At 33.3% G+C, this 18797-nt stretch overlaps 1 protein-coding gene across 4 annotated transcripts in view; it reads right to left on the bottom strand.

The window, feature by feature from the left end:
• DNAL1 (dynein axonemal light chain 1) overlaps positions 1 to 18797 on the bottom strand; it is a 32855-nt gene that overhangs the window by 5398 nt on the left and 8660 nt on the right. For all 4 annotated transcript variants that reach the window (XM_006206051.4, XM_072963395.1, XM_072963394.1 and 1 more), the window contains 4 exons: positions 16313 to 16368; positions 10097 to 10152; positions 2772 to 2898; positions 1778 to 1918 (listed from right to left, as the gene is read on the bottom strand). In XM_006206051.4, coding sequence (XP_006206113.1) covers positions 1778 to 1918; positions 2772 to 2898; positions 10097 to 10152; positions 16313 to 16368 — 380 coding nt within the window. The remainder of the gene's footprint in view (positions 1 to 1777; positions 1919 to 2771; positions 2899 to 10096; positions 10153 to 16312; positions 16369 to 18797) is intronic.

Raw genomic sequence — 18797 nt, 5'->3', positions numbered from 1 at the left:
GTCCACTGACAGACGACTGAATAAAGAAGATGTGGTATATTTATACAATGGAATACTACTCAGCCATAAAAAATAATGCCATTTGCAGCAACATGGATGGACCTGGAGATTGTCATTCTAAGTGAAATAAGCCAGAAAAAGAAAGAAAAATACCATATGATATCACTTATATATGGAATCTAAAAAATAGATAAATGAACTTATTTACAAAATAGAAACAGACTCACAGACAAAGAAAACAAACTTATGGTTACCATTGGGGAAGGGGGTGGGAAGGGATAAATTGGGAATCTGAGATTTCCAGATACTAACTACTATATATAAAATAGATAAACAATAAGTTTATACAATACTGCAGGGAACTCTATTCAGTATCTTCTAGTAACCTACAATGAAAATGGATATGAAAACAAATATATGTATGTATGTGTATAACTGAACTATTATGCTATACACCAGAAATTGACCCAACATTGTAAACTGACTATAGTTCAATAAAAAAAAAAGTAAAAAAGAAAGAAAGAAAAAAAATCACCTACAAAACTTTTTCATACTCTCTAGACCTCCTTCATTCTCTCTCCAGATTCTGAAATATCCCTTCATGGGGATGCAGCCCCAGTTAAGAACAACCATCATAGTAAGCTGGTGTGGATAAAAGGGTTGAATACTCAGCTGTAGATGGAGGTGGTAAGGGAGAGATGAAGAGATACAGAATAGGAAGGATAGAATGGCAGGGCAATAGGGGTAGGGAAGAGGGAAGAGAAGGGTTGAGGGACAAGGAAGCCTCAACCACAGACAACTAGGTCCTTTTGTTTTGGATGTGAATATTAGTATGAGTATGGTGATGAAGACAGAGGGAGAATATGCATTTGGTGCGTGGTATGATGATGATGATGATGATGTAGCTGGATATTACTATCTGCTTCTTCTAAGTATTTTCTTTTCCCCCCATTCAATCAAGCAGGCTAGTTGGCTCTGTGCACATTGCTTCAGGAGCCATGTGGAAAGGAGAAACAGACCATCAGACTTACTGGCTTTTGTCTTTGAAAAAAGCCCAAGAAGATTACTGAGAAGACAGAGTTTGTGGGAAAATGTAGAATGATGCGAAAAGGAAGGAGGGGGATAGTGATCTTCTCAGACTAGAAAGATATTGCCTTGGGCTGGCAGAAAGGAGGAAAGTCTATGGGTGCTGGAACAGTCAGATCCCTGGCCTGGCTTCCTGTGAGCACCACTGGGAGGAGGAAAGACCCAGAGAGGTCTGTGACTATTACCATTTCTAGTTTTTAGATGACAAAAGAACAAAGTTTGGTAAGATCAATGAACTAGAACAGTAACAAAAAAGCTATTAAGTGGTAGAACTGGGACTTGAACCCAGTCATTCGGGGATCTCTACTGACACTGACACCTATCTTAGATACTGGGTAGCAAAAATTAGGCGGGAGAGAACACTACAATTTTAATCTAATTTTGAAAACAACTGCTTACTATTTATATGTAATTATTTTGCAAGACAGTCTCTTTGGGACTTGAGAATAAGTCCAGCTTTCCAATAAGCTTTTGGTTTAGGGATGATCTTATACCAATCTAAACATTCTAGAAGTTTTTCATCTCACCCTGGCCCAAACTTGAGCCATAAAATTTCCTATGTACAGAAATGGCCTTGGAGACTAGAAACAACCTATCATTTTCTTTAGTTTTGCTCCCATTCATAATTCTAGGTTACAAATTCAATTCTTACAACCAGAAAACATTTCCAAGCTGCCTCGGAGACACTCACCATCTAGCTTTTTCAGTTTGGGCACTCTCTTGGTAGCCTCTTCAATCCAGTTCCCCTCAGCAGAATGTTTCTCTTCCAAGGGATTGCCTACAAACACCAGGTCTTCCAGGTATGGCAGTTCTGCCAGCTTCACAAATTCAGCTATAAGTACAAAGAATGCATTCCACATTAAAATGGCAAGTTTTACCGTTATGATTTCAGGGGTTGAATTCCAATATTACTACCCCTCCGTTTGTCACTATTCAGAACAATTTGTTATTTGAGATTCTGAAGGAAATAAGGGAAGTTCTACCATATGAAGTCATTCTCTGAGGACATTATGGAAAGGGAGGGAAAGGGAGACATACCTCATCTACCTTTATGCTAGCCTAAGGAAGGGATAAGAAGAGGAAATGAGGTTCAGAATCAACTCAGTCTCCAGTGACAGGTCTTCTCTATGTTGTACTGCATCAGGACGGGCTAAGCTAAACTGCTTTTGTCTCTACTCAGTCCCTCATCTCTGGATTCTTAAAGCAACTCATTCAAGCTTCTATTGTAGAACTTATCACACAGTTTTATAATTATTAGCTTATAAACTAATCTCCCCTTGAGGGCAGGGATAGCGTCATTCAAATAAGTATCTCAAGAGCCTGTCATAGTTCACAGTACATAATAGGGCTTTAAAATGCTGAACAAATAATGTAAATAAAAAGCAAAGCAATGTAGATGTTAAATAAGTCTTCCACCCAATAATTATTAAATTTAAACTGATTCTCTTTAGCCTTTGGACAATAATTTTTTTCACAATTAATAGTATCAGAATCTATTCAATTATAATCATTCTAGGTAAATATTTAAATGTAAATTTCAAGTGTTTAACTGAAATATAGGTACTCCTATAGCTATTTCTCTCTGTGCTTAGAAAGAAATGTCCCCATTTCACATCTCCTTCCCTATTGGGTTATTTTCTATAAGCAGGAGGTAGAAGGTTAGCAAAAAGCCAGCCTCAGCTTACCCCAGTCTTTCACCAGATTATTAGACATGTAGAGAATCTTCAATTTCTTCATTACATGGATCCCTTTCAACTTCTCAATAAAATTGTAGGAGATCCACAGTTCTTCTAACGTGTCTCCTACTGCTTCCTGAAAAAGAAAGCAATTTGATTAACATGATTTTTTTTTGTGGGGGAGGGGGAGATAAAAAAAAAAACCAACACAGGTACTGGGGATTGAACCTAGGACTTTACGCATGCTAAGCATGGACTCTACCACTGAGCTACACCTTCCCGCTCTACATGCTCATTTGAAAGCTTTTCCTTCCATCACCTTCCTTATAAGCATAAAGACAATGGTTTTTAGAGAGAACTGAGATCCACCTGTCCAATGGCAGGATTGCTAAAGACTGTGTGGGAGTTTTTTCTCATTAAGAAAGCCAACTAGAATATTTTCTTCCTCTCTTCAAACTGATCTGAACTAAGAATAGCTACTGAAATCACCAAGAGAGGAAATACCTTATCACTTTAGATACAATCAATGGTGGTACAAAGACTCTTCCTTCTTTCATAGACAAAAGAGAAAATATGGTAATTATTTCTTCTTTAAAACAACAACAACAACAAACTAGGTAGAATCAATTCAATGCTCAACCCCCTCTTAACCCAAAAGAATTTATACTATATCCACATGGTAATGCCTAGAATGTAGGGCCCAGGTCTATGTCCTGGTAACTGACCCTTCAAAGACTACAGAGAATAAATGTACCCTGGATAAAGATCCTTAATGCGTTTTCCATACTGGTGGAGACAAGGGGAAAAGCTGAGAATGGAGTGGCCTGAGTTAGCTGTGTGCGTCATCTCAAGTCCCACAAGTCATCTTAGTTTCAACTTTCTGAGTAGAAAAATAAGTTTCAAATTAAAAGAAATTTTTATAACAGTCCATCTGGGCACTTTTATATCAGAACTTTGTGATTTAACCAACCCCTTCAGCTAGTATTCTGATATCTTCTCTCAAAAGATCTAATTAGTATGTCACACATATCTTTTGGAAGAGGGGAATCAGTTTTCAGATAATTTAAACTTTATTGCACACATTTTCATTGTACTGCATCTCCATCCATCTCATGTCTTCAATTTAGAAAGTGTGAGGTAGCAGAAAAAATAGTGATTACATACTAATTAGAAAATGTAGGCTCAATTCTGGGTTCTGCCACTTATTTAGTGTCATTTTACAAGTGCAGACGAAGACTCTTGGTCAATTTTCACAAAGCCAATTTGATGAATTCACCAAATGGTCAATGTGTTAAATTTATTCTTTTCCTGATTTACTGAGAAACTGTTTACTTACAAATTATAGCAATTCATTTTAAATATGATAGGACAGAATACGATAGAAATCACTTTAGGTAGGATAACTTCTGAAGGTATGTCCTGCTTTGTTTACTCATTTAAAGTGCTAATTCAGTTTCAGCTTAGTTTTCAGCCATTTGGATGCAGCTGTTTGGCCATAACCAAATTTCAGTGCATTGGGGCACTTTACTTGAGAATATAACTTTGCAGAAGGAGAATTTCTCATTGATTTACAAATGTTGGATAGATTTTGGATGTCCAGGGCATAGTTCTGTCTTTCAATACATTTTTAATCTATTCCATTGTCTTTTGTACTTTTCTAAATATAAGGATTCACTCATCAACTCAGTTAGGATTACTATTTTTCTGTGTTTTAATCATTTGAGAAGTTATCAGTGTCTAAAATATGAAACTGACATTATACAAAAATGGACTGACAAATCCAACAGCTGGGATAAAACAGCTGCAGTAAAATTAACACTAAATAAAACCTTAAAGAAAAGTTCAAAAGGTGTTGAAATCATTCTAAGCAACACAATTTTCTATATCGTTCTAAGTAGGTAATAAAGACAAGATTTTGGTGAAGCAATCTTGTGAATATTAATCAGTAAAACTTGGCTAAGTTTGTATCAATCAATTTCATGAAATCTGTCATTCAATAAACTAGGTCTTTGGAGAATTGGACATCGAGTGAATAGGCATTTAGCAAATTGGCCTGCTTCCATGAGTGAACAAATAATTTCTTTTCTTAGTTTCTGACTCTGAAATAAGGAGATAGCACCTCATACCCACTAGGATGACTACTATCAAGTAAACAGAAAATAACAAGTATTGGCAAGGATATGGAGAAACTGGAATCCTTGTGCACTGTTGGTGTGAATGTAGAATGGTATAGATGCTATAAAAAACTGTGGCAGTTCCCTCAAAAATTAAAAACATGAACCAGCAATCCTACTACTGGGCATATACCCAAAAGAATTGAAAGCAGGGTCAAAGAGATATTTGGATACCAATGTTCATAGTAGCATTTTAATGCCAAAAGGCAGAAACAAATAATTTGACAAATTTGACAAATAAAAATTTTAAAACTCCATACAGCAATTATGAATAAAGTAAAAAGACAAATTAACAAACTAAAATAAAATACATTTAATAATTCTGAAAACTGTTTGCATTAAATTGCAGTGTGAAATCTTCAATCAGATTGCTTAGATTTGACCATGTCCTCCCCCTCTTCTTCCTCTTCCCTCCTGTACTTCTCTCCTTCATCATCTTGTTTGTTTGTTTCGCTATTCATTTGTAGTTGAACACCTGGGTTGCTTCCATCTTTTGACTATCGTGAATAATGCTGCTATGAACATGACTGTACAAATATTTTGTTTGTATTTTTGGGGGGGAGATCATTTGTCTTTTTTTTTATTAATTTAAAGAGTAACACACAAGATAACAACAATAACAAAAATCAAGCAATACAAACAAATATAAATTCTCTTTCTTACCCACGCCCTTTTCCCTTCCCCAGAGATAACAGCTATCACCAGAAATATTCTATGCATATATGTACATAAAATATCTACTTTGCTTCTTTTTACTTAATAATATATCTTGCAAATTATTCTGTTTCAGCACATATAGGTAATTCCTACCTCATTTTTTCCCCTTGATATATATTATTTATTTAGCTAGTTTACCACTGATAGACATTAGATTGCAGTCTTTTACACAAGCTATACTGCAATGAATATACTTGGTCCATCATCTTTGTTCATGTATGTTGAGTATGAAAAATTCCTAATATAGAATAGCTGAGACAAAGTAAATACACACTGAAGACTGTAATAGCTATTGACAAACTGCCCATCTCAGTGATAGTGTTCAGCAGTGCTTGGGCACTTTACACAACTATCTGAGCCTCAGTTTCTTTATCTTAAAATGAGGATTGAGGATTTTTTATCTTAAAATGAGAACATTATCTACTTGTTGTGAATGTTAAATGAGATAATCCATGTAGAGTCTGCTACATAGTTCATAAATGTTAACTGCAACAACAATAATAGTAATAACAGTCTCAATACTAGATAATTACTAGGAACACTGAAGAATGCCTAGATTTTAATAAGAAAAAGATAAAAGTAGTAAAAAATATGTCTGGTCAATTTAAAGAGGAAACATACATAACTAATAAATATATAAAAAGATGTTCAAAGTCACAATGAACTAAAGAATACAAATTAAAGCATAATACTCCATTTTTGTCTATCATATTGGCAAACATTAGAAGTAAGGATAATACTCAGGATGTTGGGGGTGGAGGGGATAATCCTCACCTATATACCACTGATAGAAGTAGACACTGGCATAAGCATTGGGAGCAATCTGACAAAAATTTAAATGCACATAAATAACCTCAGCTTTTCTACTTTTAGGAATCTGGCCCATGTTAACACTCAAATAACTGCTGAAGGATATATGTGAAAAGATGTTTACTATAGCATGATTTGTAACAGCAAAAAAGAAAGAGAGACACCCCTTCCTCAAGAAAATATCTGGAAATAATCCAAATGCTCAGCAGTACAGGAATAGTTAAATACATTGCTGTATAGTGATACTGGAGAAAATCACACTATTAAAAAAGAATGCATTAAATCTGCATGTTTTGACATGGAAGGAGATTCCTGATATACTGTTGAAAGAAAAAACAGGAAAAATATGCCTGGTATAGTATCAGTACAAACATACACATATAGGTAATTCCTACACACACACACATGCACACTCACACATGCATGCACATGCACACAGACAGATAACTGCTTATTTGTATGTGCACAGAAAAAAATTTAAAGTATACAAATATTTCTGTTACCTCATGGAGTTGGGGAGGCAGGTGGGGAGAGTAAAGATTTTCACAGTACATTCCACATATTTATGAACTGCTTATTTTTATAATTAACACATATTACTCTTAGAATTAAATATTTAACCTAATAGTTATTGTAATTAATAATAAAATATGTTGAATAACTCAACAAATATTTATAGAATGCTTGCTACACGTATCAAGCACTAATGTAGATGCTGATGAACAAAACTGACATGCTTATCAGGACTTGTGTTTGTGTCTCTGATAGAGAGAGGGAAAGAGAACAAACAAATAAGAAAGATGGAAAGAAATTATAGGTGGTAAGAGTTATTGCCTAGAGGAGTGCTTTAGGGACAGGGTAGCTGGGTCTCTTTTGAGGAGGTGACATCTGAGCTGAAGTATGAAAATTAAGAAGGAATGAGTAATATGGAAATCCAGGGTTGCAGAGTTTTTAAGGCAGGGGAAATAGCAAGTACAAAGGTCCTCAGGGGGGAATCAACTTGGTATGTTCAACAAAGAGAAAGAAGGCAAGTGGCTACAGATTACTAACTAGAAAGATGAGTAATATGAAATGAGATCTGAAAAAAAAGCAGAGGCTGGCCAGATCATATATATAAATGGGCTTATAATGTACCTTAATAGTTAGTTTTCCTAAGGCATTTCAAATAAATTCCTTTCCTTCAATTTAACATTCCATGTTTCACATATTTGAGTAGTCATTTGTAACTTACATAGGCAGCTATTTAAATCATGCTATGAGGCTGATGAGTCCAGATGAAGAAATCAGTTTGTATGTGAACCTATTCAAAGTCTAGCATCTGTATCCCTATGCAGATTTACTTTTCTTTAGTCTATGCATAAGTAGTAAAGCTTTTGGACTGATAAAATGTTGTTTTTGGTATATGTATAATATATATATATACACACACATCCTGGAAAAAAAACCAACTGCTGAGTGTTATTGATAGGAGTCTATAGAAAGTAAAGAGATCTAAGCAAGTGATGGTTCAGCTAAATAATATCTTCATGAATGCCTTTAATCCTGTATTTATAATTTCTATGTGGTTTTTATGTATATATTACATTTCATGGGAAAAATTATATACCATATTAATATTTGAGAACCTGGTGTTCTGTAAATACCTGGGAAAACAACAAGCATCTAGTTTTGGTTCTAAAACTTCCAGGGTACGTTTATTTGCAAATTCTTCCTTTATAGATAACTCAAAGTAATGTTTAGCTTGAAGTATAATAAATTCTGAATTTTTATACTACAATTTAATATTTTATCCATCATGAATAATGTTCCTGTATTTGACACTTTTTATCATCTAAGGCTCAGAGAATGAAGAGAAGGCAAAATGTCTTTAAATTTACCAATCATTTAGAACATAAAAAAATTTTTTTTACAGATAATTAGGATTTTACTCATCATATCTAGCTAGAAAGCAAACAATTCATCTACTGGTTATGGTTTTTGGGGAGAAAACTTCCTTTATTTAACTCCAGGATGTAATCTCTAAGAATTTCCAAGCATTTTATAAATTTATTAGTAACACTTTACCTGAGTAAGTAGACATGCAGATGTGGGAATATTATTCAGATAATTCAAGATAATTCCATAATTGTACCTCTGAGCACTGACTACTGTTCAGGCATTTTGGCTGTTTCTGTAAATGGGGTGGATGGCCATTTTAGCCTGTCTGGTCTTGGGAGATTACTGTTGGGGAACATTGAAGTTTCAAACTCTTTGACCCTTATGAAGCACAAGCTAGACTTATTGGGGGAGGGTGTGGAGGAAGCCAAAGTCACAAAATATTCCAGAATTTTTATGAAGTATTTAACAATAAGCACTTTTTAAAAAGTTGTCTTTTGGGGAACATATACAAGAAAAAGAAATCAGCTTCATCTTTTCTGAAATTGCTTACTTTCACAATATTGTTTTACCTGAACTTCTTTGCAAGGAAATTCAAATGGCCAATAAATATACAAATAAAACACACTGTCAAAAACTTGAAAAATGCCCAAGGTTGAAGTGGAAACGGGAACCCTCACAGATTACTGGTGGGAGTATAAACTTACAAACTTTCCAAAGGATATCTTGATAATATGTCACAAAAGCCTTAAAAGAAATGCATACCTTTTGACCCAGCAATTCCATTTTAAGGAATTTATCGAAGGAATTATTCATAGATGTGTGCAATAATATAGCTAAAAGGAGATTCATAACAGCATTGATTATAATAACTCCAAACTGGAAGTAAATAATGAATAATAAGTAACTGATTTAAATAAATTACAGTACATCAATAAAATAGAATATTATGCTGTCATTAAAAAGGGTGTAGTTGAAAATTATTTTAAAAACTCAAGTTATATCCTTTGATCAAAAACCTCCAATGGATTTGCAAGCCACTTGGAAAAAAATCTAAAATCTTATCATGTCTTATAAGGACAGGTTCTTGGCTCCCTCTCCAACCTCACTGAGGACAATTCTCCCTCATGCAACTCAAGTATACCAGACAGCTTCAGTTTCAAGATATTTGCACTTGCTGTCCCTCTCAAGTCTAGAGCATTTGTCCCTTGGTCAGTTCTACAGCCTACATCCTCACTTCCAGAGAGGACTTCCCATCAATTTATGTTTTCTTACATCCCTCATTTTTCTTCATTGCATTCATTACCACCTTGTGTATTATATAATTATTTTCTAGTCTGTCTCCCTCTACTGTAATGTAAGTTCAATAAGAGCATGGACTTTATTTTATATTCTTCTGTACTTCCAGTGCCTAGAACAATGCCTGGCTTAAAGTAGGCATTCAGGAAATATATTGCATCAATTTGTTGAGTGAATGAATGAATGACATGGGAAGATTATCTTTACATATTAAGTAAAAAAAAGAGATGCAAAACAATATGTACAGTATGATTTCATTCTCAACATGTCCATCAAAGAATAGAAAAAAAGCAAGAAAGATGTCAATCAAAATGTTAGCAGTATTTAAACTGTCAGTGGTTTATAGGTATTTTGTATATTTGCTTTTCTATTTTGTAAAGTTTCAGCAACAGACAAGTATTATTTATATACTAAAGAAAAAGAGCGTATGCTTTTCTAAAGTAATAAATAAGAACCTACCAGTCCATTTAAGTTCTTTATGTTGTTTCTTCCTAAAGACAATATCCTCAAGTTTTCTGTAGAGGAAATAAAGCAATGTTTGGTTTATTAGAAATATATTATACAATATGTAAATCTAATATTATAAAAGTTTAATAAATTTTGAATAATAAATAGCCTTATATAATAATAAAGGCTGTATGAATAAAAAGTGGTAATCAAATAGGAACTAACACTGACCTATCATCTAAGGTAAACACTACAATGATAATTGTACACCATGCCAATATTAAATTTTAAAATGGTTAGCTATTTGGAATGCATGGTTTTAAATTGCTGCTAGTAAAAATATTACAAGGATAAAATAAGAGTAAAGAAGATTTGAACTTTAAATTTGGGAGCATATATATTTCAAGTCTTTTATAGTATGAGGACTTACAGCAGAAAACAGAAACATATTTACACATAGCTCACCTCACTCTACAAAGTATTAGAAGTGAAATCAAATGAATTAATATTTTTAAATCTTTTACTTTCACTTAAAAAATAATTAGATTGTTATTTGGTTAAGAAAATGTCTATTTGAATTTTTTTTAAAGGATGTTTCTATCTGTATATCTATAGGCTATTTCTGGAAGAGAAAAAAGAAAAGTAGAAACAGTGGCTGCTTTTTGGAAGGAACTGAGAGTCAGTCTATGGTCAGAGAAAGATATTTTTAACTGTAACCTCTTCTGAACTATTTGCATAAAACCATGTAAATATATTATTTTTCAAAATTAAAATAAAAGACCTCTAGTAAAACACAGGAAACTTCATTGCTGTCCTAAAAAACTATTCTGACTACTTATGCATAAGTTCCACATTTAGTATTCACAACTTCTATAAATATGCTGTCCAATATGGTAGTTACTAACCACATGTGGCTATTTAATTAAAATTAAATACAATTAAAAATTCAGTTTCTCACTCACACTAACCACATTTCAAGAGCTTAATAGCTATATATAGCTAGTGGCAACTGTATTGCGATAGTGCAGATAATTCTGTTGGATGGTACTCTTCTATAACATCCATAATTCAATGGTTAAGAACACAAATCCATTTAACTAAGTTCCAATCCTAACTCTCTACGGAAACAACCAAACCCCTTTGAATCTCAGTTTTATCTTACGTAAAATGAGGAAATATAGTATCTATCTTATAAGAATATAAAGATTAAATGAGATAATTGTCTAAAATATTCAGCATAGTGCCTAATTCATGGTGAGTACACAATAAATAATGTGTATCAGGCATTTATAGTTATATAAACTTTGGGTTTAATCTATTTAATTCAATAAATTATTTTAAATTATCTTATGAGAAACATTTAGCTTTAAGAATGAGGTATTTTTAAAGTGATCTAATTCAAGCTCAATAGTTTAACTATTGAAACAAGACCCCATGTTATGGCTGGAATTTGTCCTCACAAAATTTGTATGTTGAAGTCCTAACCCCCAGTACCTCAGAAGGTGACTTTATTTGGAGATAGGGCCTTTAAAGAGATAATTAAGGTAAAATGACATCATTTTAGGTAAAGTCCAATATGACTGGTACCCTAATAAGAAGAGATTAGTACACAGACAGAAACAGAGGAAAGACTATATGAAGACAAAGGGAAAAGATGGCCATCCACAAGCCAAGGAGAGAGGCCTCAGAAGTAATCAATCCTGCCTACACCTTGATTTCAGACTTCTAGCCTCCACAATTGTGAGAAAATAAATTTCTGTTGTTTTAAGCCACACAGTCGGTGGAATTTGTTATGGCAGCCCTAATAAATACACCCCATATAACTATAAACGTGTAAAATTTAAATATTTAAGAAAATCACATAATCAACTATTCTTTAAATTTAGTTTCTTGATATGGAAAAATACTATTTTATCTTCTCCTAATTCATACAGAATAAAAAGCTTATTCAAAAAGTTATTCACTCCATACACAATTATTGAGCATCTACTACATGCAAGGCACAGCTATAAGCACTTGCAATATAACAGTGAATAATACAGATAAAAATTCCTGCTGTCATGGAGCTAATATTTGGCAGACAATAAAACAAATAAGTATATTAGATAGTGACAAGTTTAAAGCAGAAAGAAAAGCAGGTAAAAGGAATGAAATGTCAGGAGGTGGGAGCATCTGACATTTTAGATAGAACGTGACTTCTAAATAAAGACTCAAAGGAAGCGAAGCAGATAGCCATGAGGATATCTGGAGGAAGAACAGGCAGAGGGACCATCAATTGCAAAGGCTCTGAAGCAAGACCATAGTAGAAGTATTCACAAAACACAACCCAGCTGAGAGAATGAAAGAAGAGTAATAGGAGATGAAATTACAAAGATAATAGGCCTTATATGGGGTGATGTGAGAGAGAAGTCAAGAAATCACCAATAAGTTTGGCCTGAGCAACTGGAAGAAGGAGTTGTCACTATCTGAGATACACACAAGTAGCTGGCCTATCTAGAGCTGGGGAAGGATATCAGGACTCAGTTTTGACATGCTAAGCATGAGATGCCTATTAGACATCCAGTGGAAATGTTGAGCAAAACTGAATGTGTGAATGGAGTTCAGAGGAGTTGCCTGGACTAGAGATACAAATTTAGGAGATATTGGCTTGTAGATGGTAAAGCTATGAACTGGATGAGATAATCTAGAGAGTAGGTAAAGACAGAAAAGGGAAGAGATCTAGGAGCTGAGTCCTGGGATACGCCAATATTTAAAATGCGAGGACACGAGACTGGAAAGAAATAGCCAGAAAAGCAGGAGGAAATCAGAAAGGTATAGTGTCCTAGAAACCAAATCTTGAGACTGCTTCAAAGAGGAAAGAAATCATCCATGTCAAAATACACTTAGGACTGGGATTTGACACAACACTGTAAAATGACTATAACTCAATAAAAAAAGTTAAAAAAAAATACTTAGGTCAACTAAGATAAGAACTGAGAAATGACCTCAGAAATTGGAGATAATAGATATATGCAAATCTTTCAAAGATAATATCTAACTTAATATATACAACTCTTAAAAAATGCACATGAAAATGGTAATGAAAGACTAAAAAGATCTTATTTATTGCTGTATAAGGAAGTAAATTATGACATCAAAGTTAGTAGATTAAACGTTCCAATATTACACAATTATGTATTTTCCATGTTTTATATGTGGCATAAGTAGAGCACCACTAGAAGGAAAACACAGTTTCTTCATAGGTCCTGACAAAAATCAAAACAGCATCTTAAAAGTTTTATATGTTAATGTATTTAGTAAACTGAAGGAGAAAAGTATAATTTTTACCAACAAAACTTACTTTCTAATCTTTTATGTGAGTATTAATACTCACATAGTACTGCTATTTAGCCACAGTTTTGAACATAGTCATGTCATACAGGTTTGGTACAATAAATACATATTGCTGTTAGGGTTATTCCACCTTATAAAACCCCTGTGAAATAGGAATACCTACTTATTTCAGATCCTTTCATCTAGTGTAGTAGGTAAGACTATAGTGCTTATGAAAGGAAGGGGGTGGGAGGGAAGCTACAGTCATATATTCAATGTTTTATGTGGATGAGTTGGTTTCTTTTTGCTGCAAAGTCACAAAAGTGTATTTCCTCTGTACATTGCAGAAATACCATTTGTTACAAGCAGGATTAAAATGAGATGAGTCAAGTATAGTAAATATACTATATAAATGCCTATCTTCTCCCACTTCATGTCTACATCAGACATCAATAATTGATCAAGGTACTCTTTTCCCTTGAATTTTTGGAACTCTTCTTAATAAGATCTTTTTGAGAGTCACTACTAATTGACCAAAGAGAATGGGTTAAAACCCATTACTAGCCCTATTCAGAAGATTATCCATTTTCATATTGTCATAGTCATGTTTTTTTTTTTACAGAGAAGCAAATTTTAATTTTATTTTAATTAAATCAAATATTAAAAGAAAACCCCAAATTCCCTGGGCTCTATTCTGGCTATAGATAGTCATGTTTTTTATGAAAGAAAAGCATTTTATCTGTACTGATAAATAACATGTTATCAATTTAGTCTCATTTAAGCAAGTTATTTCAATTACAGACAAAGAAACTGAAATGAAGTAGTGAACAAAATGAAACATCTCAAATTGTTTAATGAGTCAGTGAAAACTAGAATAGACTGAACAATCTTATAAACAACTGTAATAGTAAACACTTCTTCAGCTCTATATAAATACTGAATGCAACTTTGAGTATGGTACCGGGGTTGGGGTGAGATAGAGATTTGGAATAGAAAGTAAGAAGATTAATAAGATGTGATGCTTGCCCTCAAGGAGCTCATTATCTAAAGAGACAGAACATATTCCTCACTAACTATAACAGGTAATATTTCTTGAGCATTTATATGCACCAGGCACTATTCTAAGCACTTTATACACACTAACTCATTTAATCTTCACAATAACTATATGAAGAGGTAATTATTATTATAATCCAAGGTAGACTGTAAATCCTCCCAAAGAAGAAGTAATCATGATGATGGAGATTAGAGAAGTCTTTAGAGGTCTCCCTCTAAATAACATTTAAACTCCGCATTCTCGATCTTAATTTTATTTCTTGTAGGGTTCTCCTGTTAGAAGAAGGGGCTGTTCTCAGTGAAAACCATTGCATTAACAAGTGTACAACATCATGAAAAAGAATGATGTGTTTGGATGTGAAGAGGGTGTTATAAGCTTTTAGATGACTCTGAATGCAACCTTAAGGCATCTGGTCTTTCCTAGGCAAAGGAGAGTCATTAAAGGTCCCTGATATGGAGGAATAATAATAAGAACAATATTTTTAAAAAGAAAACTCTGGTTCAACTGAAGAACAGAAAGATAGGCAACAAGGAGATAAATTGGGAGGTTATCAACAAAAGTCATGAGTGTTTTTTCAAACTGTGGGTCATGTAAAATCAATTTAGTGGGTTGGGACAAGCATTTTAAAAACATGAAATCACACTAAAAATTTTATTAGGAACCGATGCTATAAAGGTAATTATTTTTTTTATAAATTTTAATCCAGTTCATATGAGTATACATATATTTGATACGTATATTCATATGAATAGATGTACTGAATCACTAATTCAAATGTATTTCTTACTGTGGGAAGTGTTTAAAAATGTTTGAAAACACGACCTAAAGGGGAGATGATGAGGGTCTAAATTAAAGCTGCAGCTCCTGGAAATGGAAAAACAAAAACTTATTTGAAGGCTCTTTCAGAGTAGAGTCAGCAGAACTTAGTGATGAACTTGGATGCAGGGCTTGAGGGAAGTAAAGTGGAAATAAGATAGGTAAATAATGATTCACCAGAAGACACCTACATCCTAATCCCTGGAACTTAGTAAATGTTACCAAATGTGGGAAAAAAGTACTTTGCAGACATAATTAAGTAAGGGATCTTAAGACTCGGAGAATATCCTTGATTATCCAGGTGTTCTCTAAATGCAATAACATGCATCCTCATAAGAGGGTGAGAAAGAAAGATAAGGCAGAGACAAAAGAGGAGAGGGCAAATTGACCGTTATATTCAAGCGATATAGTGACAAGCCAAGGAATGTGGCAGCCATCAGAATCTAAAAAAGACAAGGAAGAGATTTTTCCCTAAAGCCTCCAGAGAAAGTATGGCTCTTTCAAGACCTTGATTTTGACCCAGTGAAACTGATTTCAGACTTCTGGCATCTAGAACTGTGAGGGAATAAATTTCTGTATTTAAGCCACCAAGTTTCCGTAGCTATAGGCAACTAGCACAAGGAGCCTTGGCAACTGGGAAGGTGTCCACGTCATAAGGAGCACCGGCATAGGAAAAATAGGGATGGTGAGTAATAAACTTTAAAATATAACAATATATTATTATTACAATATATAAATATAACAAGTATGAAACACAAGGTAAACCTGAACAAAAAGTACAATTAAAAAATCTGATTTTTCTCTTCAAGATAGTTCAGTTCTAACTCTATAAAACCTTCAAAATGTCTTAAATGTTCAGGTTTCATGTTATCTCAAATTTCTTTGGGTAATCAAACTTAAGACACATGGTTTATATAGTCTGTCATCTGACAATTATTGTGGTTAAAACAGGTGCAAGCTTCTAAGATTATGTAGTGCCTCTGGAATGTTTGTTCCAAATAACTAAAAAATCCAAGAACCATCTGTTACTGTGGATCACTTACTTAGGCCATTCAGATTTGCAATTTTTTCAATGCAGTTGGTAGACAGTGAAAGCTTCCTAAAAAAAAAAAAGAAAGGAAAACTTGAATTAATATGAAAAAAAGTTAATGGTATATCAGAAATTATTCTTCTAGTGCCTACAGAAGATGACATTAAGTCACATTTCCTTTTTACACTGAATCCTTTTTTCCTCTCAGACACGGCATGTACTCCTTCACTTAGAAATCCTCATACATTTTTCCTGATTACAAAGTTAATACACACTCATTGTATAAAATTCAAAAAACCTTTTTGAGGGCAATTTGGTGTCACCAAATTTTTTAATGCATGTATTCTTTGACCCAATAATTCATTTCTAGGAATATATCCTATTGAAATACTAATACAAATGCCAAAAGATATATAAATTAGATTATTTATTGTATTATTGTAATAGCAAAAAACTGGGAAAAATCTATAAACACTCATCAACTGAGAAATACAGATAATGAAATACTATTCTGCCACTAAAACAAACAAGATTGGGCTATAGATACCAACTTGGAAACATGTCCATCATATGTATATTATAAAAACTATATGTAATCCTAAGCACCCCATGCATTTCCCCAGAGATAACTACTTTTAATAGTTTGTATATATTTGTCTAGATTCATTCTATACATATTTTAATTGTATAAAAACAAAAGTTTAAAGGGAGCATAATTACACATTCTTAGTCTTCCTTTCTTGACAAAAATGTTTAATATCTTAGTAATATTTCATGGAAAGAACATAATAAAAGCTAATTTTATTGAACACTTAATGTATGCCTAGTACTCTTCTAAGTACTTTACATGTATTAACTATTTTAACCATCACAACAATCCTATGAAATAACTATTATTATCTATATTTTACAAATGAGGAAACAGAGGCACAAGGATGTTAAGCAATTAGCCTGTTACACAGACAGGAAGTTACACAGCCAAATTTAAAACCCAAAACTGACTCTAGAACATGTGATCTTATCCTTTCTGATTTTACCTGAAGAGGAATTATTCATTCTTTCTGCTTAGAACAGGAAAAGCGATTACTGTACAGTGTAAATTATTGGTCAAATTTCTGTATTTTCAAGTCAATCCCCACTCCCAAAAACTACCAGTGAAAGTGAAAAACAAGAGTGGAAAACATGAGAATATGGTGGGGGAATAATTCTCTAATTGTTTTTTAGCCAACCTGCCCAAAGATCTGTCAGCAATAATGTGAACACCTTGACTTTTTCTAAGCAGTTTCCAAGGTACTCTGGTATGGAGCACAAAACCTTCTCAAATGCTTGCCTTTGATATGGCTTTATGATAAAAACATATTTGACCACTTTGAAATAATGCTCTTTGAAATCATGATTTTGAAGCCAAAAAAAAATCTAAGGTGGATTTTTATATAATACATTATGTTCTGATCACAAAGGACAAGTTGCATGCAACAACTAAATATGTTTGCTTTTCCTTTTAATTTGAAAGACAGATATTAACCTAATGTATGGGTTCACAAATACGTGTCTACGAATCATTCAAGTTGCTTATTATAAATACAGATACCTCGTTTCATCAGTAGATTCTATTTCTATAAATTTGGAGTGGGGCTTATCTCCGCCCAAGGAGATTCTGTAGGAAGTCAGGGGACCACACTTAGAAGAACATAGGATGAAGAAATCAGGGAGAACCCCAAGTGATTCTATAATATTCTACAGCCCTGACAAGAGCATGATTACAAGGTGTCATGGTAAAACTACCTCATATTAGCCACAGAACCTGCTAAAAAGTATGTGGAGTATTTAGAAATAAGTTAAAAAGAATTAATACAGATCTGATACTTAAAGTCATGGGAAAATAGGATTACCAAATAGGTATAATGTGATCCCAATTACAAAAAAAATTAGAAGACTCTACTAACACTGGTTCTCAAAAGGTGGCATAATTTCAACATTGTAAACTGACTATACTTCCAATAAAAAAGAATGCAAGAAAAATTGGTGTAATTTTGGTTGATATTATTTCCTTTGTGCTTTTAATATTTTCTAGATGTTTTACAATGTATTTACATAATTTGAAAAGTTTTTTTAAAGCAGTGTTTCTTGTGCCTCTAAGTAAGTATAGTACTGACTTTGGTGGATAATTTTCTTTTTTTGTATATGTCTTTTACTTCATTTATGTCACATTTTATCTTTATTATCTCCTTTTATTTTCTTTGGATTTACTTTGTTGTTCTTTCCTTAACTTTTTTTTTTTGGTGTCTAATTTTATAAGAGAAAGTACTAGATTTTATGACAGAGTAATAGTTTTATTGTGTTATTTAGCTTCTCCCAAGAGACAGGGAATTTCTATTTTCCAGGCATATCATAAAAATTGTATGTAAAAAATACTGTATTGTTCAGAATTACTTTATTAATAATACTATAAACCAACAGTCCTTTATGTTTGCCCTTGCCAAAGAGAGAATCATATT

The sequence above is a fragment of the Vicugna pacos genome, chromosome 6, assembly GCF_048564905.1.
Source record: "Vicugna pacos chromosome 6, VicPac4, whole genome shotgun sequence".
Lineage (NCBI taxonomy): Eukaryota > Metazoa > Chordata > Mammalia > Artiodactyla > Camelidae > Vicugna > Vicugna pacos.
The sequence above is the reverse complement of the archived record's forward strand: the minus strand, read 5'-3'. Positions and strand labels throughout refer to the sequence as shown.